This window comes from Arachis ipaensis, chromosome B4 (assembly GCF_059453495.1).
Source record: "Arachis ipaensis isolate K30076 ecotype BB chromosome B4, ASM5945349v1, whole genome shotgun sequence".
Lineage (NCBI taxonomy): Eukaryota > Viridiplantae > Streptophyta > Magnoliopsida > Fabales > Fabaceae > Arachis > Arachis ipaensis.
In genome coordinates, this window is record NC_142439.1 from 110938183 (window position 1) to 110963298 (window position 25116).

Sequence of the window (25116 nt, forward strand, 5' to 3'; positions counted from 1 at the left end):
CTAAACCCTAAGTTATAATACTATATAGTACACATAAGAAGGAGTGAATATAAAAGAAGATGATGAATTATGTTTATATTTATATTTAATAAAGAGAAATAATGTTAACATTAAAGGTATATAGTATTTGATATAAAAATAAAAAATAAAAAATATAAAAATTATAAAATAACTTAAAAAATAAATATTATGAGAGTGAGAAAAAAATTCTATATTATAATAATGAGAGACATATGAATTAGAAACAGAAGATTTAAAAATAATTTAATTAAAAACATCATGATTAAAAAATAATTTAATTAAATAATTAATAAATAAATTATGTCAATTAGCTATTTAAACTGACTTAAGATAATATTAAAAAATTATAAAATTAAAAATACATTAGAAAATTATCTGATCTTTGTTTTAATATATGATAAATAGACGTGGAACATGTCTTAAATGAAGTTTACTATTTGAAAAAATTTTTAAATGTGGCAGCCACTTTATTGGCACACCACTATGACAAGTATGGTCTGGTGAAAATTAAAAGACAAAATTGGACCTTTTAGTGTGGCAGCTGTTGAACAATTAGGACGAGCTGAAAAGTTGTTGTAATCGAGTTTCATACAATATAGAATGAATGGCTTGGCTTGAACATCATGGACTAAGGTGAGTGGGCTTGGCTATGTTGTGAATAGGGGTGTTATCGGTTCGGTTTGGTTCGACTTTGAACCAAAAATTAACGAATCGATCTATTCGATTTTTACAGAGTACCAATCAATTGGTTTGTTGTTTGTGCAATAATCGAACCGAATCAAAAGCGGTTTAGTTCGGTCAGTTTTTTCGGTTTTTAAATCTTAACTAATGAAAAATTAATTTCAGTAAAATGATGTTCAAAACAATAAATAAATTGAAATAGCATTACATTACATTCAAATTCAACACAATTTCAACTCATTCCAACAACTAAACATAAAACAAACACATTTATTAAGCCTAAAATTTCCATTTCAATACATTACTAAGCCACTTCTTCAATTCGGTTCGGTTTCTATTAAAATTATAACATATTAAGTAAATTCATTAGAATAAGCATATTTTACATATTTCATTTATGAATATATTTTAAATATATATAACAAAATTGTTAGAACTACTGATTTATATTATTTTATGCTATATTTTTTTATGATATAAAATATATATTTTTTATGATATAAAGTATAAAAGTATAACCTACTGTCATATCAATATTTAGTAAAGCAAATTAATTAATAAAAAAATAAAAAATAAAACATTTTTATGTTTTTTTATCGAATCTAAAACTAAAAAAAAATGTATAAAAACTAAAATAATTTTCTTATTTAACATGCACTTATTAACATTTTTTTTAATTAAAACAAAATACTAATCACAATTATATATATTACTAGATTTATGATAGTTTATATAATTATATCAAATTTTAATTTTCGACCTCTCTTTTACTAAATTTCTGAATTTGCCGCTGCCCATATGAGATATTCACAATAATTTTTATTGTAAAGGAAAAGTATGTATTGTTATTGTCATGAAATATATGTCTTAAACAAGTATGTAGTAATAATTATATTAATTAATTGTATAAAAAATTATTAACTATTTAACATTTTTTTTTCCAAAATTAGAAAAAAAATTTGAATTTGTAATCTCTAAATAAGTATGAAAAAATTATGTCATTTGAATAATAATTCGTTGGCTTAACTATTTTACATTTACTCTGTTCTTGGTTTAGTAAAATTATTAATAAAGAAACACTAACTAAATTTTATATTCTCTCCCACTCCCCAAACATGGAGAAAAGGATAAATAAGTTCTTGACTTTTTGATCCGCAGACATTTAAATCCTTGAGAATTTAAAAATATATTTAAGTCCTCGACTTTTTTAAAATTTGAATATATCGATCCCTCATATTCACTTGGGTGTGTTAGACTCAATGAAAAAATCAAACGTAACTCTCGTTATACTGACCTTATTGATACGGATGCACATGTGAGAGAATTTTTAAAATTGGACAAATTAAACTCAAAGATCGATATATCCAAATTTTGAAAATGTTAAAAACTTAAATATATATTTAAATTTTTAAAAATTTAAATGTCTGTAAACTAAAAAGTTAAGGACATTTATCCTTTTCTCCCAAACCGCCGCATATGTCATCACCACACCACCATTCAACTCTCGAACAACAATTATGTTTTTCCCAAGTATTTAACGTAGAATCGTACAGGCTTTAGCCCGTTTTAGAACTTTAATATATTCAAGCTTGTGTTGCATAATTTCATGGTTTTATTTTTATTGGTAATGTTAGAAAGAAAAAAAAAGTCAGAATTTACTTTAGTATTTATTAATTGTTGTAACAATTAATAAATATTAAATAAGATAAGTTATGACCGTTTTTGGTAAATTTTTTTTATTACCATCGCATGTACCTGAGTGTAAAAATTTGTGGTTCAAATCTAAAACAAAAAAAGAGTGAACTACTAATCCAGTCATTGTCTATTTTTCAGAATGACAATGCGATCTTTTATGATCAAGATAAAAACAATCGACTTCGGTTCTTATTCTCTACTTTCGTCACACAACGCAGTCCCCATGGATATTTTTCTATTAACTCTGAACGAAAAATGTTAACGTGTTCAGAAATGGGTAGGAATCTAATTGTTTCTAAATTCAAATTTGTTAGAAGTTTATTTGTCCTTATTGTTTAAACAATATCTTTTTTAAATTATTTTTTATTTATTATATTAATATTTTTTTCAATAAATTATTAAATATATAGTATAATAAGTATAAACTAATTAATAAATTAATCAAATTTAAAAATATAATTTATTATGAAATTAAATAAATATTTCTCAAATATAATTTTTAAATATATAAATAATAAATATTAAAATACGGTTAGTACATTAATAAGGATAATAATCCTATGATATACTATTAGTATTATGATTTACATTATTTTCACAATAAAGTGAAAATTAATAAACACATTATTTGATATATAGTAACATTTTTCTGAACAATAACAAATTTAATTTTTTATCTCTTTAAATTAAATTAACAATTCTATTTGATATCTTTGCACAAAAATATACTATGAATAAGTTATTAATACTAAATAATATATATATATATATATATATATAATAGAGGACTTTTTATTTAAATAAATATTTCAAAATGATTATTTACTAAAATGCGCATGGATGAAAAAGCTTGATGAAAATGCGCATGGCCAACTCATTGGTATCGCCCGCAAAATGGAGTTAACCGTCAACTCAGCCCAAGCACCCATGAAATGGAGGCCAACGTGTCAGGACCATCTCAGTTGCATCGCCTGCGAAATGGAACCCCACCTCAACTACGTGGCTTGCGAATTGGACATGTTGTAGGTCTGCAACCATGCCCGCAAAATGAGACCCCAATGCTGGTGTACTACATACGAAATTAAGCATCTAAAACAACAACAACAACAATAACAACAACAACAATAATAATAATAATAATATATGTAAATTTAATTAAATTTTAATATATGTAAAATTTTAATTAATTTTGAGTAAAATATATGTAAATTTAATTGAATTTTAATGTATATGAAATTTTAATTAATTTATATTATTTTTATATTGATAAATATTTTATGATATGTAACCTTATAATAATATGTATTAGGGCAAATGACACAATTAAACCAAATGGAGAATAAAATTATCTAATTCTACCAAATTAAAAACCTACCTGGATCATCCAAAAGTACCTTTCTATGTAATTCGAATTAGTCCAATTTGAATTATGCATGGATGTAAATCTTACGTAGTTCGAATCAACTTTATTCGAATTAGGCATGCATATGGTGTTAAGGTAGTTCGAATCAGAGTTATTTGAATTATACATGCAAGGAGAGCCCTAGTAATTCGAATGAGTCTGTTTCGTTTTATGTGTGTATAATTCGAAATTGACTGCTTCGAATTAGCAAGCATCCAACGTGTATAAATATGGTGTGAACGTGAATTCCTCCCATTAGAGTGAAACACAATGGCTAGTGATGAGAGTTTTTTAGTTTTGGTGCATTATAGATGAGCAACTAAGAAAAAATCATGTTTTGGTATTAAGTTTACAGACAAGGATTCCCTCAGTATTTTTCTAAAACCTACAACGAGCTTCACTGACTTCCTGAATTATATAATACAGAAACTGGGGTTGCAAGGCGTGAAATGGGTTGAGAAGTTATTCTATCGCATTCCGATCTCAGTTCTGCAAGATGATGTGAAATACGATTCGTTTGTTATAGGGAGTGATGAGGATTTAGAGGTTTTATTCCATTGTCATCGGCTGTTTTCCGAGGTCAGGACACCTGAGCTGTTGGCAAAGCTTGTAGATGTGTTCTCTAGCTCAGGTGGTTCGAACCAAAATACCCAAACTCTAGCAACGACAACCTGTTCTAGTTCGAGACCTGTTGGTGGATCTTCATCCGTGCCTGTTATTGCACCTCAGAAAATGGTGGTTGCCTCCCCATCCTTCGCAGTTGATCTCAACCGCAGTGGTGACAGAGAAGTTGGTATTATTGATAGAACGCCGGTTTCATTACAGCGTTGGACACCAGATAGTATAGACGATATATTGCCGGATGATGATGACGTTGATGATGTGGAGCCAGACATCATTGCCGATGATAGCGGTGATGACATAGCAGCGAGTAATTCAGCTAGGGCTGGTAGAGCGTCTAGCTCAGGGACTCAGCAGTATCCTCCGCACTTTTTATCTTTGGACTTGGATGTCATGAAACCGGAGGGAGTTCCTGACGAACCTATTAGATTTGATGCCAGAGATACTCAGGGTACCAGAGGTCTATCAGAGTTTCAGGTTGGTCAGCAGTTTCAGGACAAAGTGGAGGTCATGTTAAGCGTGAAGACATATAGCATCTGACGCGGGGTACAGTTTAAGGTGGTGGAGTCTGATTATCGCAAGTACCTTGGAAAGTGTATTGAATTTGACAACGGGTGCACATGGTTGATTAGGATCAGTCTCCGCCAGCGCAGGGGTGTTTGGGAGGTAAAACAGTACAATGGACCTCATACTTGTCTGGCCATGTCAATCTCGAATGATCACAGGAGTCTTGATTATCATGTGATCTCGGCCTTCATCCCGCCAATGGTCAGAGCTGATGCAGCCGTCTGTATCAAGGTACTACTGAATGTGACAGAGGCACATTTCGGGTTTAGGCCGACTTATAGAAGGGTTTGGTTGGCTAAGCAGAAGGTCGTGGCACAGATTTATGGAGACTAGGATGAGTCATACAATGAGTTGCCGTGATGGGTCTTAGGTGTGCAGATGATGATGCCCGGTAGTGTTGCAGTGTTGAGGACGAGTCCTGTGCGAGTGGGTGGGCAGGTGGACGGCTCGCAAGCCTATTTTCACCGGCTTTTTTGGACATTCCCACCGTGTATTGAGGCATTTCGGCATTGTAAGTCGTTGGTCAACATCGATGGGACCCACTTGTACAGCAAGTACGGGGATATGTTGTTAGTTGCAATTGCACAAGACGGGAACTCCAACATCCTGCCTATTGCATTTTCACTCGTGGAGGGTGAGAATGCTGAGTCTTGGATGTTTTTCCTATCCCAACTCCGACAGCACGTGACTCCGCAACCGGGTATTCTGGTGATATCGGATCGACATAATGGCATCAAGGCAGCACTTGAGGCTCCCAACGGAGGTTGGCTACCACCTGTTGCATACCGTGCATTCTGTATTCGACATATGGCCGCAAATTTTGCCCTGACTTTTAAGGGCAAGGATGCACAGAGGCTTCTGGTGAATGCGGCGTATGCCAAGACTGAGGTTGAATTTGATTATTGGTTTGATATTCTACGAATCGAAGACCCTGCCATGTGTGAGTGGGCTAACAGGATTGAGTATGCGATGTGGACCCAACATCGAGTTGAAGGTAGGAGATTCGGACATATGACAACGAATATCTCCGAGAGTGTGAATTCCATACTGAGGGGAGTCAAGAACCTTCCATTTTGTTCACTGGTGAAGGCCACATACGGGAGGTTGGCCGAGCTATTTGTTCAACGCTGTCACGGACCTCCATAACGCCGTATGCCGATGCTCCAATATCTCCGGATGCACAACCTGAACTACGTCATGAAAGCTATACGGCATCCAAATGAACTGTGAATAGAAAAAGTTACGAAATGTCATCGTTCATTATACAGCGTTGCTAATCTAAGAGAGATTTTAATTATAAGGAGTGGTTGAATACTTACATCCCAGCCTGTAGGAGATCTATCATGAGCCTCCAACTCGTAACTCGAGGTCCCTTCTCGCTCGCTGTAGGGTTGTGACATGCCCACCTGCAACCCACACCCAGGTTATCACCAAATGAAGCTAACACCAAATAATACAATAGAAAACTTGTGAATAGGATAAAATAATAGCATACCACGAAACTAATGCCTAATAATTGTGACAATTAAAGCATTTGAATATAATAGTACCTCGAGGCCAAAGGCCATCCGAACGTATCATATCCAGCGTGTTTGAATCCAGGAAACCGCCAAAAGATCCATGATTGAAGTAGCTGTAACGGTCCAGCTAACTTCACCACGTGTCTGTTTGCCATGCGGCACATGCACCGGTATAACCATGAGAGAGCAGCTGATCCCCAGCTGTACCCACCCATGTCCTCAAGCCTAGCTACGTTTGGTAGCCACCTAATGTGTATGCGAGTACCAGACTTGTCACCAAATAGCTGAGTCCCTAACAGCATCATGATATAGGCCCGGGCATACAGCTGCAGTTCACTGCGAACTTCTGGATGCAGTTTTCAGGAGGCAATACACCCAGCAGCTCCTCGAACCACGCCCAAGTTGGGCAACCACCCTCGATGTACATCTAAAAATCTGTCAAGCAACAACTAACAAAATGTCCATCGATCGGCAGTCCTAACTGGTACGCCACATTCTGCAGTGTAATCGTGCACTCCCCGAACGGCATATGAAACGTGTGCGTCTCCGGACGCCAGCGCTCCACGAATGCACTAACCACGGGATCATCCAACCTAAACCAGCTCTCATTTAGCCTCGCAATATGGTATAAACCGGCCATTTGCAAGTACGAAACGTACCTCTCGTCCAGGCGCATACCCTGCTGCCGTCGCATGCTCGTAATACATCAGTGGAGCTACATAAAGAATGTATTAGATTGTCTCTCAGCTCGGAACATATTTATACAACATCATTCACTAATGCATATCTTAATCCAAAAAATACAACTTGTACTCTACCAAATCATGTTTCGCGTTAAGATGGAAAATAAAATTAAATATACATCAAACTGGGCCTAATAAGAAAATATTTTTAAAATATTTTCTTAAAAATAGTATAATATTAACACTGATAAATTTACTTCAATGATTACTATTCATGTTAACAAAAAAATTCTTATTCTAGTTTCACCCTCTGTTATCCTTACCACGCATACTTTTCTATTTATTTATAATCACTAATAGACCACTAATGTAACTACTAATATAACCGCTTATATAACAACCCTATCTAACTTAATAACGAAAAATAATGACTACCATTACAACAAACAAAAGACAAAAATATAAAAACAACATATTAATTAATTTGTACTTATTATATCGTATATTCAATAATTTATTGAAAAAAGAATATTAATATAATGAATAAAAAAATTAAAAAAAATATTATTTAGAGACAATTGGACTCCTGATCATTTCTGAACCTGACCCGTCAATGTTAAAAAACATCCATAGAAACCCGCATTGTGTCACGAAAGTAGAGAACAGAAACCAAAGTGAACCATTTTTATCTTGAGGGATCGCGTTATCATTCTAAGAAATAAACAGAGACTAGATTGGTAGTTCACTCAACCAAAAAATGAAAATGGTATAAGAATTTAATTTAATTCCAATGAAATTAAATTAAAACATATAAGAATTGAACTCTGGTTACAATGTATCATGTATTATTTACAAGTCTAGCAAATTTCCTAGACAAACTGAGAATCATATACAAATCTGAGAATTAGAGCGAGTTTGAATGAATCAGGCTAATGTATCAATATCACCAGCGATGATGGTATGAAACCGATATAGGGGGGTCTGGCACAATGATGGGCAATCTTTGTATGTACATAAATAATCTCTTCAAATTCTCTTTGGTGATTGAAGCCAAATCATCAATTTCACTCTTGTTTATGTAGATCCAAAGATCACCAGACTTTACTCCTTCAAGACTTTCTCTACAGAAAGGGCAAGATTGAGATCTTCCCCACCTGAAATCAACACCAAAAGATACAAGTAGAGGATCCGTCAAAAATAGATACCCATAAATGCAATAGCATTCTGCAGACGGTAAGGAGACAATAACCAAAGTTATCTTATTTAACTTAAGATTCTTAACTTCATGCATGTAACATCCATAATTACACATTTATACATCTAATATTACTCAATTATTTTAACGTAATTAAGAAAGGCAAAATAATATTCTTTGGACTTATTTTCTATTTTCTCCCAAACATTTTTGTTGTGAAAATTTTGATAAATGTTCTTTGTACTTAGTTCAACTCGTACACTAAGTCAACTCACTCTTTATTGGATGGGGTGTGGAATTCGTTGATTTAGGTCCCGCCGTCCCACACCCCATCTAATAGTTCCCAAGAGCGAATCAGATTGATGTATAAAAAAATAAATGGGCGTATATGTAACATAACTCAATTTTTACCCATGAGAAGCTAAGAGAGAAAAAATTATAAAAACTACTTATTTTACTTATACCAACTAGAAAGAACGATCTTTTGCACAAATATAATTTCACAAGAGTACAAATACAACAACTGTGAAGGCCAGATCACACAGTTATATCAATCAAATGATGTGAATGTCATACTGTCATGTTATGAACCATTTTATGTTTAGAAAACAAAAGTTTATATCTCTTTCAATAGTTCTTGTTTTCTTGTCTCTCTGGCTCCATCTAGTAGCTCTTCTCTACACATGTTCATATCCTCTAAGACAAGATTCTATTGGCTCTTTCACAATCTCACTCCATTCAAAGTACACCAACTCATTTATAGGTCCCAACGCAAATGAACAATGAGTTGGTGTACATCGAATGGAATAAGCACCGTCTTACTTGGTGCTCTAGAAGCATCCAAGAATTTCTTGGTCATACCCTAACCTTCTCTCTAATGATTTTCTTAATCTTATCATGTCTAGTGGTCTTCATTCATCTAATCAAATTTCACAAAAACAATTATGTGACAGTGGCATAGTTAATAATCTTTGGATTAGTGGGTTACAAAATCCACTATCACCATGTTATTCTTGCAAAAATCCTGGCAAAATTATTCCAGCTTTGAAGCATTGTTCTTTTGAAAATTCAGCATCGGCCTAACGCCTCTGCAGATTTATAAATGATCAAAATATCAAATATTGTTTCTTCAGGAACGAATTGATTATAGATGGGAATGCTATGGAATCAATAATCTAGGTCAAACAATTATTGTTAATGTTGGATATAGAAACAATAACAGATTCTTTGTTAATGTTTCACTTCTGTTCTAGGCCAAAATACCGAAATCTTATAGCGTGTGCCATCAATCATATCTTTTAATTTCAGTTCTTTTATGAGTTTGTTTAATTTCATTGTTATAACTTCATTACCATGTTATCATAAATGTTGACACTCACCAATCTTCATAGCATTTCATACACATCGAGTGATTGCAACTCGGCAACACAACCGTGCCGTTCATCTCCAGGCAAATGCCACATTCTTCTTCTCTCTCTATCTCGATTTCAGAGACCTTTCCCTTGCTTGTCATGTCTCTTGTCTTGTACTTAGTAGCACACAAATGTTTTTGTTTCCTGTCTTCAACATCACTGATTCCTCCGTTGAGTTGCAATAAAGAGGGAAACAACACACCTATAGTTTAAAGACTAAAAGATATCAAAAACTGCCTTTTATATACCATTGTTTCCAAATAAATGTTGCTTCAACTAAATCGATGAACTGGAAATTAATGAATGAGGACACAACTGTCTCCAAATTCATCGAATTTCCAATGTACCAAGTTAGTTAAAGCAACACCTTTTTTGAAACAGAAGATATACTTATACTTCAATATGATCATTCACTTACGGTAGAACTCCTTCAGGCTCGCTTTTCGTTCATAAATCGAAATGGTTGTCTTACCATCAGCACATGCCTGCAACAAACCCTGTAACGATTACTAGCTTGACAACAGAACAGTCACGATTCAGAGCTATCATATGATTGTAAATTGTAACTTCAAAAGGGTCTGCTTAAAAGAGGGTGCAATTTGCAAGTGTTGAAGATAGTGCAAAGGGGCAGTGAATAAACCTTGTATATAAGAATTCTAAGCAATCCCAGTGCTCCGGCAAGGTGACAATCGGTCCATTGAACCAGAAAAAGGAAAAATTGAGCAGCTGGGCTATATGATAACCTCATTTGGAAGCGAGAACCATCGCGCTCGCATGGATACCCAGAAGCTCTGTATCAAAGCATATTTCATACAAAAAATGGGTAAACTCAATATGGCCTAGTAGCTCTAAAATAAAATTGTACAATTTGATTTGCTTGCAATAAAGTGAACAATGAAGTGCATTCCAACATTGCAAAAAGCAACTACCCACTATACTAAACATATACAAAACATGGGATCGTTGTTGCCTTAACAGAAAAAAGAAATGAAATTGCCATAAACTAGGACACATGGGAAAGCAACAAAGAATTGAAGCTGAATTTCAATCTCCTTTACCAATCATGAAGTTCCCCAACTCAACTACAGAAATTCACTAGTGTTTTAATATGATCTTAATTCATAATCATATTGGAAAAAATCCTCTCTCTTTTTTCTTTGTAACCATCATTTCCAGAATGACACGGATAACTATCAAATTAGATAAAAAGAGAAAAATCCAAAATTACAGAGTTTAGAACGAAAACAACACAATACAAGGCTAAACCATTATAATACCCATAAATTAATTGATACCTTACTCCAAACACAAAAGGACACAGAAATTCAGCATGTTCCTAGAAAAGCCACACATCTACTAAAATGGGTGGAACCCAAAAATCACACAACCCATGAACCCAACAAATAAAGTTTCAAACTTTTCAGCTCAAATGAGAGAGAGAGAGAGAGAGAGAGAGAGAGAGAGAGAGAGAGAGAGAGAGAGAGTTACACACAGTGTATTGGCAAATTGGATGTCAGCTTCAAGAGCTTTAAGTGAATCCTTGAAAGACCTAGTGATATCTCCACCCCCTCCATCTTGCTCCTTCTTCCTTCTCTTGAAACTAAACCCCATTATTGTTCACAAAAACCAAAAACCATTAACAAATAAATAGAAACCCCACACCAAACCCTCCTTCCTTCCTAGTACTAAGTCCAATTAGCCCTATTCCTACGCACAGTAACTACCACGTTTGTAACTTCCAACACACAAACACCAACACCAACACCAACAACAACAAAAAATAAGAACAACAGTTCCCTCTTCCTAGCCCACCTCGTACCACCAGCTTCAAGAGAGAGAGAGAGTGGGGAGAGCAAAAAGGTTTGTGTGTGTGTGTGTTGGGGGAGTTTGCTGTGATCTCGCTTGAACTACACGTAACTCTCACTCTCTCTCTTCTATTTTTGTGCATATATGTAATAATATGTGATGGTGTGATGTGATGTGAAGTCATGTGTCATCAGTTTTTTGGCCCAAATTTACCAAAAGGACACCATACCCTTTAGGCCGAGATTCATGGGAGATTCTTCTTTTTTATTTTAAAAAAATAAAATTATTTTCTTCATTTATTCGGCGGACCAGATTCTATTTTTGCTCTCTAAGTAGATGAATTTTTCCCACTTTGTATACGTGGTTGTGTAGGCCTACTTTTTAGGGTGACTTGCTGACTTTAGAAACAATGATACAGGCTATTATGTGCACATCGATATGAATACAGGATACGAAATGATATAGAATACAATGATACACAAATTTTAAAATTTTATAAGATGTAAATATATATATATATAAAATATAAAATATTTTTTTAGATAAATTATAATAATATTTTGATAATTTTTTATATTAAAATATAAATTAATTTTTAAATTATTTTTAATTTTTTATTTTAATTATATAAAATATTTAAAATATTTTTTTATTTTAATAAATAATAATATATATTATTTTTAAATTTATTTCAAAAATATATATTAAGAATAAGATTAAATATGTTGACACATGATAGTATTTAGGTGTGTCTAAATGTATGCGGTAAAAAAATTTTTATTTTTTATTAAGATAAAATTGGTCACATTATGACAGTAATCATGTGTGTCAAACGAATGTCAATAAGTGTTGTGTCCAAAATGTGTTCGATATAAAAATAATTTTTCGATACATAAAACAAAAAAAAGGAAATAAGGAGTCTCCCTGTCTAATACCTAGAAGAGTATTGTTTAATAAAAAGAAAATACTCGTATCTGTGTTTTATATAGCTGATCGTGTTGCCATTAAAAACTTTTTTCGAAAGAAAAGAACAAAAACAGAGAAAAATTACTTTGATTCCAAGGCTCATTTTTTTTTAATTTCAAAAGCGTATGTGTGATATATTTTGATATAGATGTTGAGTGTGTTACACTGCGACGTGATGGTCCCTTTTTTAAATTAAGAGTAGAGAAATTGAAGGATTCAATTTTTTCGTTGCAAAAAAAAAAAAAAATACAAATTAAATAGTCCAATTTATTTAGGCAAAAAAAATCCTCAAATTTTGAAGTATTATCGGTAGGTTTGATTTGGGCTTTTATTTATTTTTTTTTTTTTGGTTTCAAGAATAATAAAATTCGTAAATCCGATCCGATTTATGTTTTGAAAAAAATTGAAAATGTATAATTACAAATTGGACAGTTCGATTTGTATGTATATATACAACTTCTCTTTGCAAAATGTCATAATTCTCTTCTTCTTCTTCGTCCTTCATTTCCTCATATTTTCCTTCTTTTTTTTCTAAAAAATTGCAGTGAACTTTCTGAATGTAAGTAAGAAATAAAATGGATGATAAAATTATGATAAAAGTATATTATCATGATCAGATTTTATTACAAACATATGAATGAGTGAAATTTATATGTGAAAATCTATTTGATATTGTTATTCTTTTCACACTTTTGTTTGAAGAACTAAAATGTGTGATTTGTGAGAAAATAAATTCTTAAATATCAAAGATAGTGTCATGCATTTTGTACAAATATTCTATATTAGTATTTAGTGGGTTTGTTCAATTTCAAACTAAGTACGTAACTGATGAAATGAGCATGCAAGAGATGTTTTTAATATATATTGAAATTCGCTCACGAATATCTTTCATCGAGTTATATATTGAGTCCAAACAAACTGAAACCGACCAAAAATATCGAATGGAAAGATTACAATAATGATAGCAAGAAGTTTGAAAGCAACTATGAAATCGTTGATCTAAATAAAGACGAAAATCAAGCTGATAGCACTATGGATGCAGATGTCGCAGAGGTAGCAAATGTACTAACAAATCAGCATTCGTTTGAGGAGCCATCTTTCATGCGCACGTTAGATTTGGAGGCCATGTATGCGCCAGAATTTTTTGAATATATGAATGAAGGTATAGAATTTGGATATCTATTCTATTATATAAAAATCGGATTTCTGCACTTAATGATAGAGTTGACGTGGCATGCTTCTAAGAGTGTTTTCCAATTTATTTCTTTTAACTCATTAAATACAAGTTATTACGATAAACTAACTATATCAACTAATTGATTTGATTAGATATTTAAGTATCATACAATTTAATATTATGTATATCAATTAATTGAATATAATTGTTAGAGTATAATTAAGATCAATTAGCATTATTCAACATATCTGAATATTTATTATAGAATATTACGTCTTTATTATTTCGATTCTCTTATCACATTTAAATACCCTTCTATATTGTATCATTTTACACAACTTGAATACTCACAAATCTTTTTCCTATTTCTCCTTCTCCCCTTTCTAACATGGTATAAGAGCCATGGTATCCTCATTGAAGAGGATTAAGTTGATTTTTTTCTGGTGAAATCACCGTACTTTTCATAATTTTCTTCCATGCCATTTTTTTTCACTTTTGTCAATGTCTTGATGCTTTTCTTATCTCACCGATTAGCTTATCTACTACTTATTTATTCTCATGGAGAAACCATTTATTTTTCGTCACCTTATGATAGTCTGTCATCTCTTTACACTTTGTCACTTTTCAACAATTTTTCAACAGTTCATCATCTTTTTAACAGTTTTTAAATAGTTAGCCACTTTTACGACAGTTCCGTGTACGTTCTCTTTAAAAAAATATTTTTTTAACGTTTCCATTCTACAAATGATAGGAAAGGAGGAGAGGGGGGAGATGGGAACAAACTAATAAAATAACCAAGCAAGATAAATATTAAGAACATCAAATAAAACTAAGAACACAAAAGCATCGACAACATTCACATGTATAAAGAGAATTAAGAGACTTCACAGACTTCACAAATAATTATGTTTTAATTATGTTGTAAAATATAAATTGGAGCTATTTAAAATTAGTTTTTTTTTATCATTAATATTAACTTAAATTATAATAAGGTAAAAAATAAAAATAGTATATAATAATTTAATTTAATTATTTATACTACCAAAATTATTCTTTATTATATCTCATTTATTTTTATTCAATAGTGATATTTAATTGTCTATTTTAAATGAAAATTTGAATTGATTGAATTGATTTTTTTTTTCAATTACTAATATAATTATTGTCATATTTACTTTGCTCAGTAATATTTTTTAATTTATTTAATATGATTAATCATCTCTTTCTTATTTTATACTAATTTAACTAATTAAAGTTAATAAATTTTAGTTATTTTAATTTTTATAATTTTTTATTCTAATAACGTATTTTAATTAACGCATTAATACAATTTTAATATTTGTGTGTGTGTACAATTAGATTATAAATTTATATTCAATTTATTTGATTATTTAATTAGAATTAATTATATTAAAAATTAGATTAAGATTATGGTAGACTAATTATATTGTTATTAATTAATTATATTAAAAAATTAAAATTATGATAGATTATTATTATTTTATTATTTTTATTTTTGATATTAATTCAGATATTTAGTTTCTTTTTATTATTATTTTTTATTTTTTTATTCTATGTGTTTATTCCCATAAATCTTGCTAAATTAAATAAGATATTGTATATCTTTTTTTTATTCTTCTTTTATATACACATAAAATTTATTAAATTATTTTTCTTCCATCTAATCATTTTTTTCTCTTTTATTTATATTTATTTTCTTCAATATTTTATTGGTTTTTATTTTTCTAAATTTTACTTTAATTTGTGTATTTGTTCTTATTATACCTAACTTTTTTATATATGTATAATATACATTTTTATATATATTATAAAAATATGATTTGATTCCATTAACTTGCCAATTTTTTTGAAAAATTTAAAGCTAAAGCACAAAAATATATTTATAGATATTTTACTTTTTTTAACTAAAAAATGTAATACTTTTTACCATATTTTTTGAAATCCTAACTTAAATATGAATATTGATTTTTGAAATAGAATAAATATATTTTAAATTTTTTGAATCTAAAAATAATATTCTATCAATGTTAGAATTATTTAGTTGGATAAGTAATAGTGAATATAGAATTATTTAAGATGGATAGAATTAAGTAATCTTTTTATTGAAAATACGAATTTAAAAATATTATATTCAATTCTCAATAGTTAACCCCTCATTGAACCATTGTATGTTAAAAAAAATTTTGAAGAAATAAAATAATTTTAGATATATAATTTTTTGTCAAAATTTAATTAATTCAATATATTTATTGTTGTTGATTAAAAAGTAAATTGAAATGATAATTTAATATTTCTATACTCTTAAAATATTATTTATTTATTTTTTTAGCATTCTTTATCCTCCAATGATCACATTAATATAATTTAATTCAATAAAATTATTTATCATCATTTGATTGCATAAAAATTCTATTTTATCTGAAAATTTTAAGAGAGCTTGACTCTTGTGATTCTTTGATCTTTGTCAACCAAAACCTTCTGTATCCCTGATAGGGCTGAATCACAACTCTACTGTGGGAAAAGAGCTACGGATGCGAGTTTGATGTGTTGGAGACCAAAAATTCTGAAGTCATTATTTATATTTAAGTGTGACACTCATTAAACCCAAAAATTCAAATAAAGTAGTATCTATGGTTTTAATCTCATTTATCCAAATCAAAAGTAATAACCACTTATTTAATTCAACTTATGACAATAAATAAGATCACCGTTATATAAGTCATTTAATGTGAAATTACTTAATTTGCGATTATAATTAATATATGTATTACCCTTAAATATATTAAGAAATAATAATTTCCTAACAATATTCCACTTGGGCTATACATATATAATTTTTTGAGGTAATCACATCTTATAAATTTTATGCGTGCATCTGAATGTTATTTCCCTGATTATTACTTTAATAATCTGGTATGTCTCATATATTCGTTATGAAATTACCACAACTTTTATTACATTAGTGTCGCAACGAAACCACGATGATCGCCATAATAAAATATTCAACCACATGGATCAAATTTGGAGAGAAAATTCAGAAATTACATGAAAAAATGATTTCATGCATGCCTAGCTATTTTCAATTGGTCCAACTTGAATAAAATTTTTATTTTATTCGGTGACAGACTTAGATGAGACTGCAACAGCAATGCCCGGGCTCATAGCGACAACGACTAAGTGATGAGTCTGTGGAAGAAGAGAAGAACTTAACAGACTCACAATGAGAGAGAGAGAGAGAGAGAGAGAGAGAGAGAGAGAGAGAGAGAGAGAGAGAGAGAGAGAGAGAGAGAGAGAGAGAGAGAGAGAGAGAGAGAGAGAGAGAGAGAGGAATTTACCTAGAGAAAAGAGACTCGGCAGGAGAAAGGTGGCGACGGGTTCAACAGCGACGATAACGGGATAAACAGCGATGGCGACATGAGCTGTGAAGGGGTAGGCAGCGACAAGCTCAGTAACGACGATGATGGAGCTATGAGGTTTTTTGTGAAGAAGCTGACAAGAAGAAGACTCTGAGTGAGAATGACTGGGTTTCTCTTGCATGGATATAGAGTATGGATTGAAGTTGTGAATCACTGAATTTGTGATGTGAGGCAAATCCTAATTCCTAAAAAAGTGTTTATATGTATATATCTGGAGCAGGTACACCATAAACCCAACTATGTCCTTCCTGAGCAAAATCTGCCCCGACTCGGGTCAATTTATTACCCTCTTCAACCGGGTATAGACGGGTCGAGTACCCACGTATTCGGGTACTCTTGGCAAGCCTAACTACATATTGATACTCCATTTATTAAGGGTTTACCACTAGCCAATAGATTGTTACACACACAAGGCGAGATTCTAACTCCTAATAGTTGTTTAAGCAGACAAGTGAGATGATCACTCAACAAACTCAAATTGATTAAGACAAATATTAATTATTTTTAATATTTTAATATTAAAAATTCTGAGTGTTTGATTTTAATTATAACTTTGTAAAATATTTATAATAATAATTACTATATATATTTTATTTAATTTTTTAATAAAATTTTTTATATAATTTTATGCAGGGATAGATCCAGAAATGTTATCATGGGGGCTAATAACATATATAATATTAAAATATTATGCAAAAAATTATATAATGTAAGATGTATTATAAAAATATACTGATAGAGAATATATTTTAAAGTACAAAAAATATGTGTGTACTTTTTACTAACGAAGTGGTCGATTCTCTGTATTATAAAATTCATCGATAATAGAATCTGTGTCAAATTTTTTAGCAGTTTTCTTTTCAATATAAATAAACGACAATTAGCAAAAAATTCATCTTTTATTTTATTTTTGAGTTATTTTTCACAATATTTATAGCTGAAAGAAATCTCTTAGTTGTATTAGCAGTTGAAACAAAGAAAATTAATACCAAATGAATCAAGAAGGACGGTCACAAGAAAAAAAGAATTCACTTTATGGGATTTAAAAAATTTTATTTAAGTAAAAAGTATTAGTAATAATATATTTTTTAAATTTTCTTAATATTATTACTTACTTTTTAGATATTAGAAATCATTAATATTTAGGTTGGATTTGACTTTTATTTATACTAGATTAAATACTAAATAAATTTTTTAAAAAATTAAATTATACTTAATAACTTATTACTATTAACTTTTTTTTAAAAGGGTTGGGGAGTTTGAGATCTCCACTCACTTCTGATATGTCTGTCACTAATTTTATGTATTATAGCATACACTAGTTTATTTGTATAATAGATTAATACTGTAGATTTAGTTAAATTTAGAGTAATTATTTGATTGGTATAAAAAGGAATAAAATTTTGTCATTATTATATTATAAATCGATTAATAACATATGTGATCCGTAGAATATAATTTATTAATTAGCATTTGTTTACTTATTTATTTAGTTGAATATAGGATAATTACCATTTAGATAATTTTATAGTTAAATTATGGGTAATTACTTGAATAGGAATAAATATATGTTATATTTATATTAATTTATTAAATATTTATTTATAATGTATAATTATAATTGAATTTATCTAAATTCATAAATATTTATTTATAATGTATAATTTATAGATAGATTTTAATTTTAATTTTTTATTTAAATATTTATTTCATGGTGTTGTAGCAGAGCTTTCTATTGTAACGGATAGTTAATTTATCGTGAGAATGGAATTCAATTTCAAGAAAGCTATCATTATAATGATGAAAGATTATACCATCCGTAGAAGTGTAGACTACCAAGTGTATGAGTTGGAATCGATGACATCTTATATCAAGTGTAGACAGTACGATACAGGCTGTGATTGGTTTATCAGAATTAGCATAATCTGCAAAAAAATACTGTTAAAAAATAAAGATGTATAATGATAGTCACACTTGTACTAAAATTACCATTTTTTATGACCATTCGAAACTAGATTTTAACACAATTATGGAAGCAATAAAATCACTAAGGTCGACCTCTCTATAAATACTGAATAATTAAATTTTTTATTAATTAATTTATAGGACAATTTACGTAAATAAAATGTTTGGATTCCAATTTTACGCAAATACAATTTTTGAAATACGAATACGCAAATGCATTTTTTTTATATTTCTATAGACTACTGGTAGCAGCGGTTTACAAAAGAACATAATCTGCTATAGGTAGTCGCGGATTACGTGGTTATGGTGCAACATAGAAACCGCTATAGGAAACAACACATCGATTTCTGTTGATGGAGAATATGCATAAACCGCTACTGACAGCACCGGTTTATGTGTTTAGGGACGTGCGTGTAAATCGCTGGAATGATATAATAAGGACAGAGAATCTGGCTAAGTGATACAATACAACCCTCTCTAAATAAGGGATGATCCTGTCATGCATGGATATATTTTGTTGCCGCCTCACACGGTAGATATGTAAGAAATTATATTATTATATGATGTCTCATATGTGTGATGTGTCTTATTTTATTGGTTTAATAAATATTTAATTAAAATAATAAAATAAAAGAAGTTACATGATTATTTTGAAATGTAACCAACTTGATGGAAGTTAGTTTTTATGAAAACAAATTAGAATTCAGTCCTCTTTTCCTACCTATGAAGTCTTTCTTCTTCACTCACCATCAATAACCAAATTGAAAAAAGAATTAAGAAGGCAAAGGAATAAACAAAATGAATTCTTCCTAATACCATCATCATCATGGATCAAGGTTAGTAACTATTCTTATTTTATTTGTGACAATCATGAATTTCAAGATCCTTATATTATTATTGTGATTAGTTTTATAACATTCACTAAAACTATATAAATTAACATATGGTATCAGAGATTTAGGTTGTTAAATTTGTGATTGTCCATGAAAATATAATTCTACTTCAAAATTGATATAGCATGAAATATAAGAGCTTGTAATTATATTTTCAGTTAATGAAGTTTCGTGCATGATTGTTTAATATATATATATATATATATATATATATATGATTATAATGGATAATGCTTGTATGTATAAGTGATCAAGACATTGCTATTATGCTGTCATATTATGTTTTGTATATATATTGAAATTGGTTTCCTCCTATTCATAAGACTAACGCTCTAACTAACTGAGCTATGGGACCTTATTATGAAATTAGTTTCCATAGTTACGCACTGCGTTATTATGTTTGCTTATCTATGAATAGCAATTTTTTTTAAATCCAAAGTAATGAGAAAACTCTTTCAATTTCTTTAATTTTCTACCCATTTATGTAGTAAAGTACTCAAATTTTAGCCAAAAGTGAACAGTATTTTTTATTTTTGTAACAATAAAAAAAAAAATTTATACTGAAATTTTAAAGTTTGTTAACCACCAAAGTGGTCAAATCTAAAAATTTTAGTTAATATCATATTTATTATTTTTTATCAATTACGACATATAAAAAAAGAGAAATGCTAGGAGGCCAGCAATTTTTCTGTTTTATAACCATCAATTGGCCATCAATAGTATTTTTAATGGTGTGAGATTACATCCAATGGTAGGAGATCACTCACTTTTCTTTTGATGGTTAAGTGCTGGCCACAAAACACAAAAGTTGCTGGCCCCCTAGACTTTCTCATAAAAAAATGCTAAATGATAATTACAAAAAAGCTCATTATAAAGCTTGGAAAAAGTCAAACAGACTTAATCTTATGTTCATGCGGATGAGCATAGCAAACAGTATCAAGTCAGCTCTTTCCAAGTCTGATAATGCTAAAGAATTTATGAAACTTGTGGAAGAGCGCTTCCAAACTGCTGATAAGTCTCTTGCTGGGACGTTAATGGGTACTTTGACCACCATAAAATTTGATAGTTCTCGTACTATGCATGAGCATGTCATTGAAATGACAAATATTGCAGCAAGACTTAAGTAATTGGAAATGAAAGTGGATAAAAATTTTCTTGTGCAGTTTATTTTAAATTCATTACCGTCTGAGTATGGTCCTTTCCAAATAAACTATAATCTATAAAAGATAAATATAATGTGCATGAGTTGCATAGTATGTTAGTTCAAGAGGAAACCAGACTTAAGAATCAAGGAAATCATTCCATCCATTACCTGAACCATCAAGGAGTTGGAAAGAAAACTGGAAAGAAGCATAGAAAGGGAAAGGAAAAGGGACCATTAAAGACTACTGAGTCCTCTTCTAAAATCTAGAAGAAAGATAAGTGTCATTTCTGCAAGAAACCTGGACACTTCCAAAATGATTGTCCAAAAGAGGAAGGCTTGGTTTGAAAAGAAAGGTAATAAGCTTAATTATGCTTATGTATGTATTAAATCAAACTTAGTTGAAGTTCCTCGTAATACATGGTGGATTGATTCTGGAGGTACGACTCATGTTTTTAAATCGATGCAGGAATTCCTTACAACCCGAACCATAAAGCCAAATGAAAAGTTTGTCTACATGAAAAATAAAGATAAATTAAAGCTCCAGTAGAAGCTGTTGGAACTTATCGGTTGATTCTTGACACTGGACATCATTTAGATTTGCTAGATACTTTTTATGTACCAAGTATCTCTAGGAATTTAGTTTCTTTATCTAAACTTGATGTTGCTGGATACTCTTTTAATTTCGGTAATAGTTGTTTCAGTTTGTTTAAGCACAATTATATGATTGGATCTGGCAAACTTTCTGATAGTTTATATAAATTTAATCTTGATGATTTATATGTTGAATCACTTATGACTTTGCATCATAAAGTTGGCACTAAACGTGGTTTAGTGAATGAACGTTCTACTTACTTGTGGCATAAACGTTTAGGTCATATTTCCAAAGAAAGAATGGATAGGTTGATAAAGAATGATATCCTTACAAATTTGGATTTCACTGATCTTAATATTTGTGTAGAATGTATTAAAGAAAAGCAAACAAAACACACAAAGAAATGAGCCACAAGAAGTACCCAACTTCTTGAAATTATACACACTGACATATGTGGACCTTTTAATGTAAGCTCTTTTAATAAAGAAAAATATTTTATCACCTTTATTGATGATTATTCATGTTATGGTTATGTCTATCTACTTTATGATAAATCTCAAGCAGTTAATGCTTTAGAAATTTATATAAATGAAGTAGAAAGACAGTTGGATAAAAAGGTAAAAATCGTTAGATATGATAAAGGTGGTGTATATTATGCAAGATACGACAAAAGAGGACAAAATCCAGGTCTATTTGCTAAATTCCTTGAAAAAGTGGTATATGTGCTCAATACATTATGCCAGGTACACCTCAACAAAATGGTGTATCAGAAAGGCGAAACCGTACTTTAATAGAAATGGTTAGGACAATAATGAGTAATTACCTATATCATTATGGATGTATGCTTTAAAAACTGCTATGTATTTGTTAAACAGGGTTCCTAGTAAGGTAGTTCCTAAAACTCTTTTTGAGTTATGGACTGGGAGGAAACCTAGTTTAAGACATCTACATGTTTGGGATGTCAAGAAAAAATAAGAGCTTATAATCTGCAAGAAAAGAAGCTGGATGCAAGAACAATCAGCGGATATTTCATTGGTTATCCAAAAAAATCAAAAGAGTATAGATTTTATTGTCCTACTCATAGTACAAGAATAATTGAAACTGGCAATGCACGGTTCATTAAGAATGGTGAGACCAGTGGGAGTACAGCTTCACAAAATGTGGAGATTAAAGAAGTAAGAATTCAAGTTCCTTTAACTTGTACTTCTACTTCTAAAGTTGTTATTTCAAATGTTATTGAGTCTAATCACAATCAACAGGAATAACAAATTATTGATCCTGTTGTTGTTGGACTAAATAACAATCAAGAGGAACAATAACTTATTAATCCCATGGTTAATGAGGAGCCGATAATAGAACAACCACAAGAAATGGCATTAAGAAGGTCTCAAAGAGAAAGAAGATCTGCTATTTCTGATGATTATGTGGTGTATTTACAAGAGCCAGAAAATAACTTGAGTGTTGCTAGCAGTTTCTTTCTCACAAGCTATTAATGGTGATAACGCTGATAAATGGTTAGAGACCATGAAAGATGAGCTTAAATCAATGGAACAAAATAAAGTATGGGACCTTGTGAAATTACCTAAAGGATGCAAGAGAATTGGGTGTAAATGGGTCTTTAAGACTAAGCGTGGTTCTCATGGCAACCTTGAACGTTACAAGGCTCGTCTTGTTGCCAAAGGTTTTACTCAAAAAGATGGCGTTGATTACAAAGAGACTTTCTCATCAGTTTCTAGAAAAGACTCTTTAAGGATCATCTTAGTTTTGGTGGCTCATTATGACTTAGAGTTACATCAAATGGATGTTAAAATCGCATTTCTTAATAGAAATTTAGAGGAAGATGTTTACATGGATCAACCAACAGGATTTTTGGTTGAAGGGAAAGAACAAATGGTGTGTAAACTTAAGAAATCACTATATAGACTTAAACAAGCATCTCGCCAATGGTTTATCAAATTTAATGATACCATTCTATCCTTTGGATTTAAGAAAAATACTGTTGATCGGTGTATATACTTGAATGTCAGTGGGAGTAAATTCATTATTTTAGTTCTATATGTTGATGATATTTTGCTTGCATCTAATGATCTTGGTCTATTAAGCGAGACTAAGAAATATTTCTCTAATAACTTTGAAATGAAAGATATGAGTGAGGCAAGTTATGTGATTGGAATAGAAATATTCCGAGATAGATCACAAGAACTAGTAGAATTGTCTCAGAAATTATATATTAATAAAGTATTAGAGAAATTTAGAATAGCACAATGCTCAGCATCACCCGTTGCAATTAAAAAAGGAGACAAGTTTAGTCTCATGCAATGTCCAAAAAATAATTTGGAACGGAAACAGATGGAAGGAATTCCATATGCATCTGTTGTTGGGAGTTTGATGTATGCTCAGACTTGCACAAGACTAGATATCAGCTTTGCAGTTGGTATGCTTGGTAGATACCAAAGTAACCCAAGATTAGATCATTAAAAAGCTGCAAAGAAAGTTTTAAGATATCTACAAGGGACAAAAGAACACATGCTTACTTATAGGAAATCTAATCACCTTGAAGTGATTGGATATTTAGATTCAGATTTTGCCGGTTGCATAGATACAAGAAAATCCACTTTTGGTTATTTGTATCTCTTAGCTGGAGGAGCAACATCATGGAAGAGTGCGAAGCAGTCAGTAATTGCTACTTCTACAATAGAAGCTGAATCTGTGGCATGCTTTGAGGCCATGGTTCAAGTTAAGTGGTTGCGGAACTTCTTTTCAGGGCTTGAAATTGTTGACAGTATTGATAGGCCGCTGAAAATTTATTGTGATAACTCTGCAGCAGTTTTTTTTTCTAAAAACGACAAGTATTCCAAAGGTGCTAAGCATATGGAATTGATATACTTTGCGGTTAAAGAAGAAGTTCAGAAACAAAGAGTGTCAATAGAGCACATTAGCACTAATATTATGGTTGCTGATCCTTTGATTAAAGGGTTACCGCCCAAAATATTTACTAGTCATGTTGAAAGGATGGGTATTATGAGTTTATAGGATCAATGTATGTTTAATGAAGTTTGTGTTGTATGAATATTGACATTTTGAGCTCAAATGAATTAATGTTTCTGTATTATCTGATTTTTAATTTGTTGTATACATAATAGAATTAAAATAATCAGGTATTATCTTACAATGAATACATTATTATTGAACTAATTATGTTATATACTTCCTAATTATGGCTCATGTTAAGAATGTGGCTAACTTTGTAGTACATAGAAAGGACTATGTCGATTACGTGACGTACAACCGCTATGACTCATGCTAGTTTTATTCTTATAATGATAAATTAAGCTATGC

At 30.8% G+C, this 25116-nt stretch overlaps 2 protein-coding genes across 3 annotated transcripts; one reads left to right on the top strand and one right to left on the bottom strand.

The window, feature by feature from the left end:
• The first annotated feature begins 3329 nt into the window (after window positions 1-3329).
• Window positions 3330-6133, top strand: LOC107636747 (uncharacterized). Its single transcript, XM_016340239.1, has 4 exons — window positions 3330-3461; window positions 4226-4897; window positions 4973-5218; window positions 5366-6133. The coding sequence occupies exons 1-4, from the start codon at window positions 3330-3332 to the stop codon at window positions 6131-6133; spliced, it is 1818 nt and encodes a 605-aa protein (XP_016195725.1).
• A 1837-nt stretch (window positions 6134-7970) lies between these two features.
• LOC107639539 (E3 ubiquitin-protein ligase AIRP2) lies at window positions 7971-11730 on the bottom strand. Of its 2 annotated transcripts, none has more exons than XM_016343070.3 (5): window positions 11290-11730; window positions 10438-10588; window positions 10216-10282; window positions 9765-9999; window positions 7971-8344 (listed from the first exon to the last, which is right to left on the bottom strand). In XM_016343070.3, the coding sequence occupies exons 1-5, from the start codon at window positions 11406-11408 to the stop codon at window positions 8134-8136; spliced, it is 783 nt and encodes a 260-aa protein (XP_016198556.1). In that variant the 5' UTR covers window positions 11409-11730; the 3' UTR covers window positions 7971-8133. The 2 variants fall into 2 exon arrangements, with proteins under 2 accessions (XP_016198556.1, XP_020977055.1); XM_021121396.2 differs by having other exon boundaries at window positions 10216-10294; window positions 11290-11691.
• Window positions 11731-25116: the final 13386 nt, after the last annotated feature.

Bases quoted from the DNA above. Each gene is read 5' to 3' on its own strand.
- LOC107636747 (XM_016340239.1), top strand. From the start codon at position 3,330: ATGGAGGCCAACGTGTCAGGACCATCTCAGTTGCATCGCCTGCGAAAT. The intron at 3,462-4,225 runs GTGTACTACATA...TATATAATACAG, and splicing joins AAAATGAGACCCCAATGCTG to AAACTGGGGTTGCAAGGCGT. The intron at 5,219-5,365 runs GTACTACTGAAT...TTAGGTGTGCAG, and splicing joins ATGCAGCCGTCTGTATCAAG to ATGATGATGCCCGGTAGTGT.
- LOC107639539 (XM_021121396.2), bottom strand. From the start codon at position 11,408: ATGGGGTTTAGTTTCAAGAGAAGGAAGAAGGAGCAAGATGGAGGGGGT. The intron at 10,000-10,215 runs GTAAGTGAATGA...TTTAAACTATAG, and splicing joins GAGCCTGAAGGAGTTCTACC to GTGTGTTGTTTCCCTCTTTA. The intron at 8,345-9,764 runs GTGAGTGTCAAC...TGTTGATTTCAG, and splicing joins ATGAAATGCTATGAAGATTG to GTGGGGAAGATCTCAATCTT.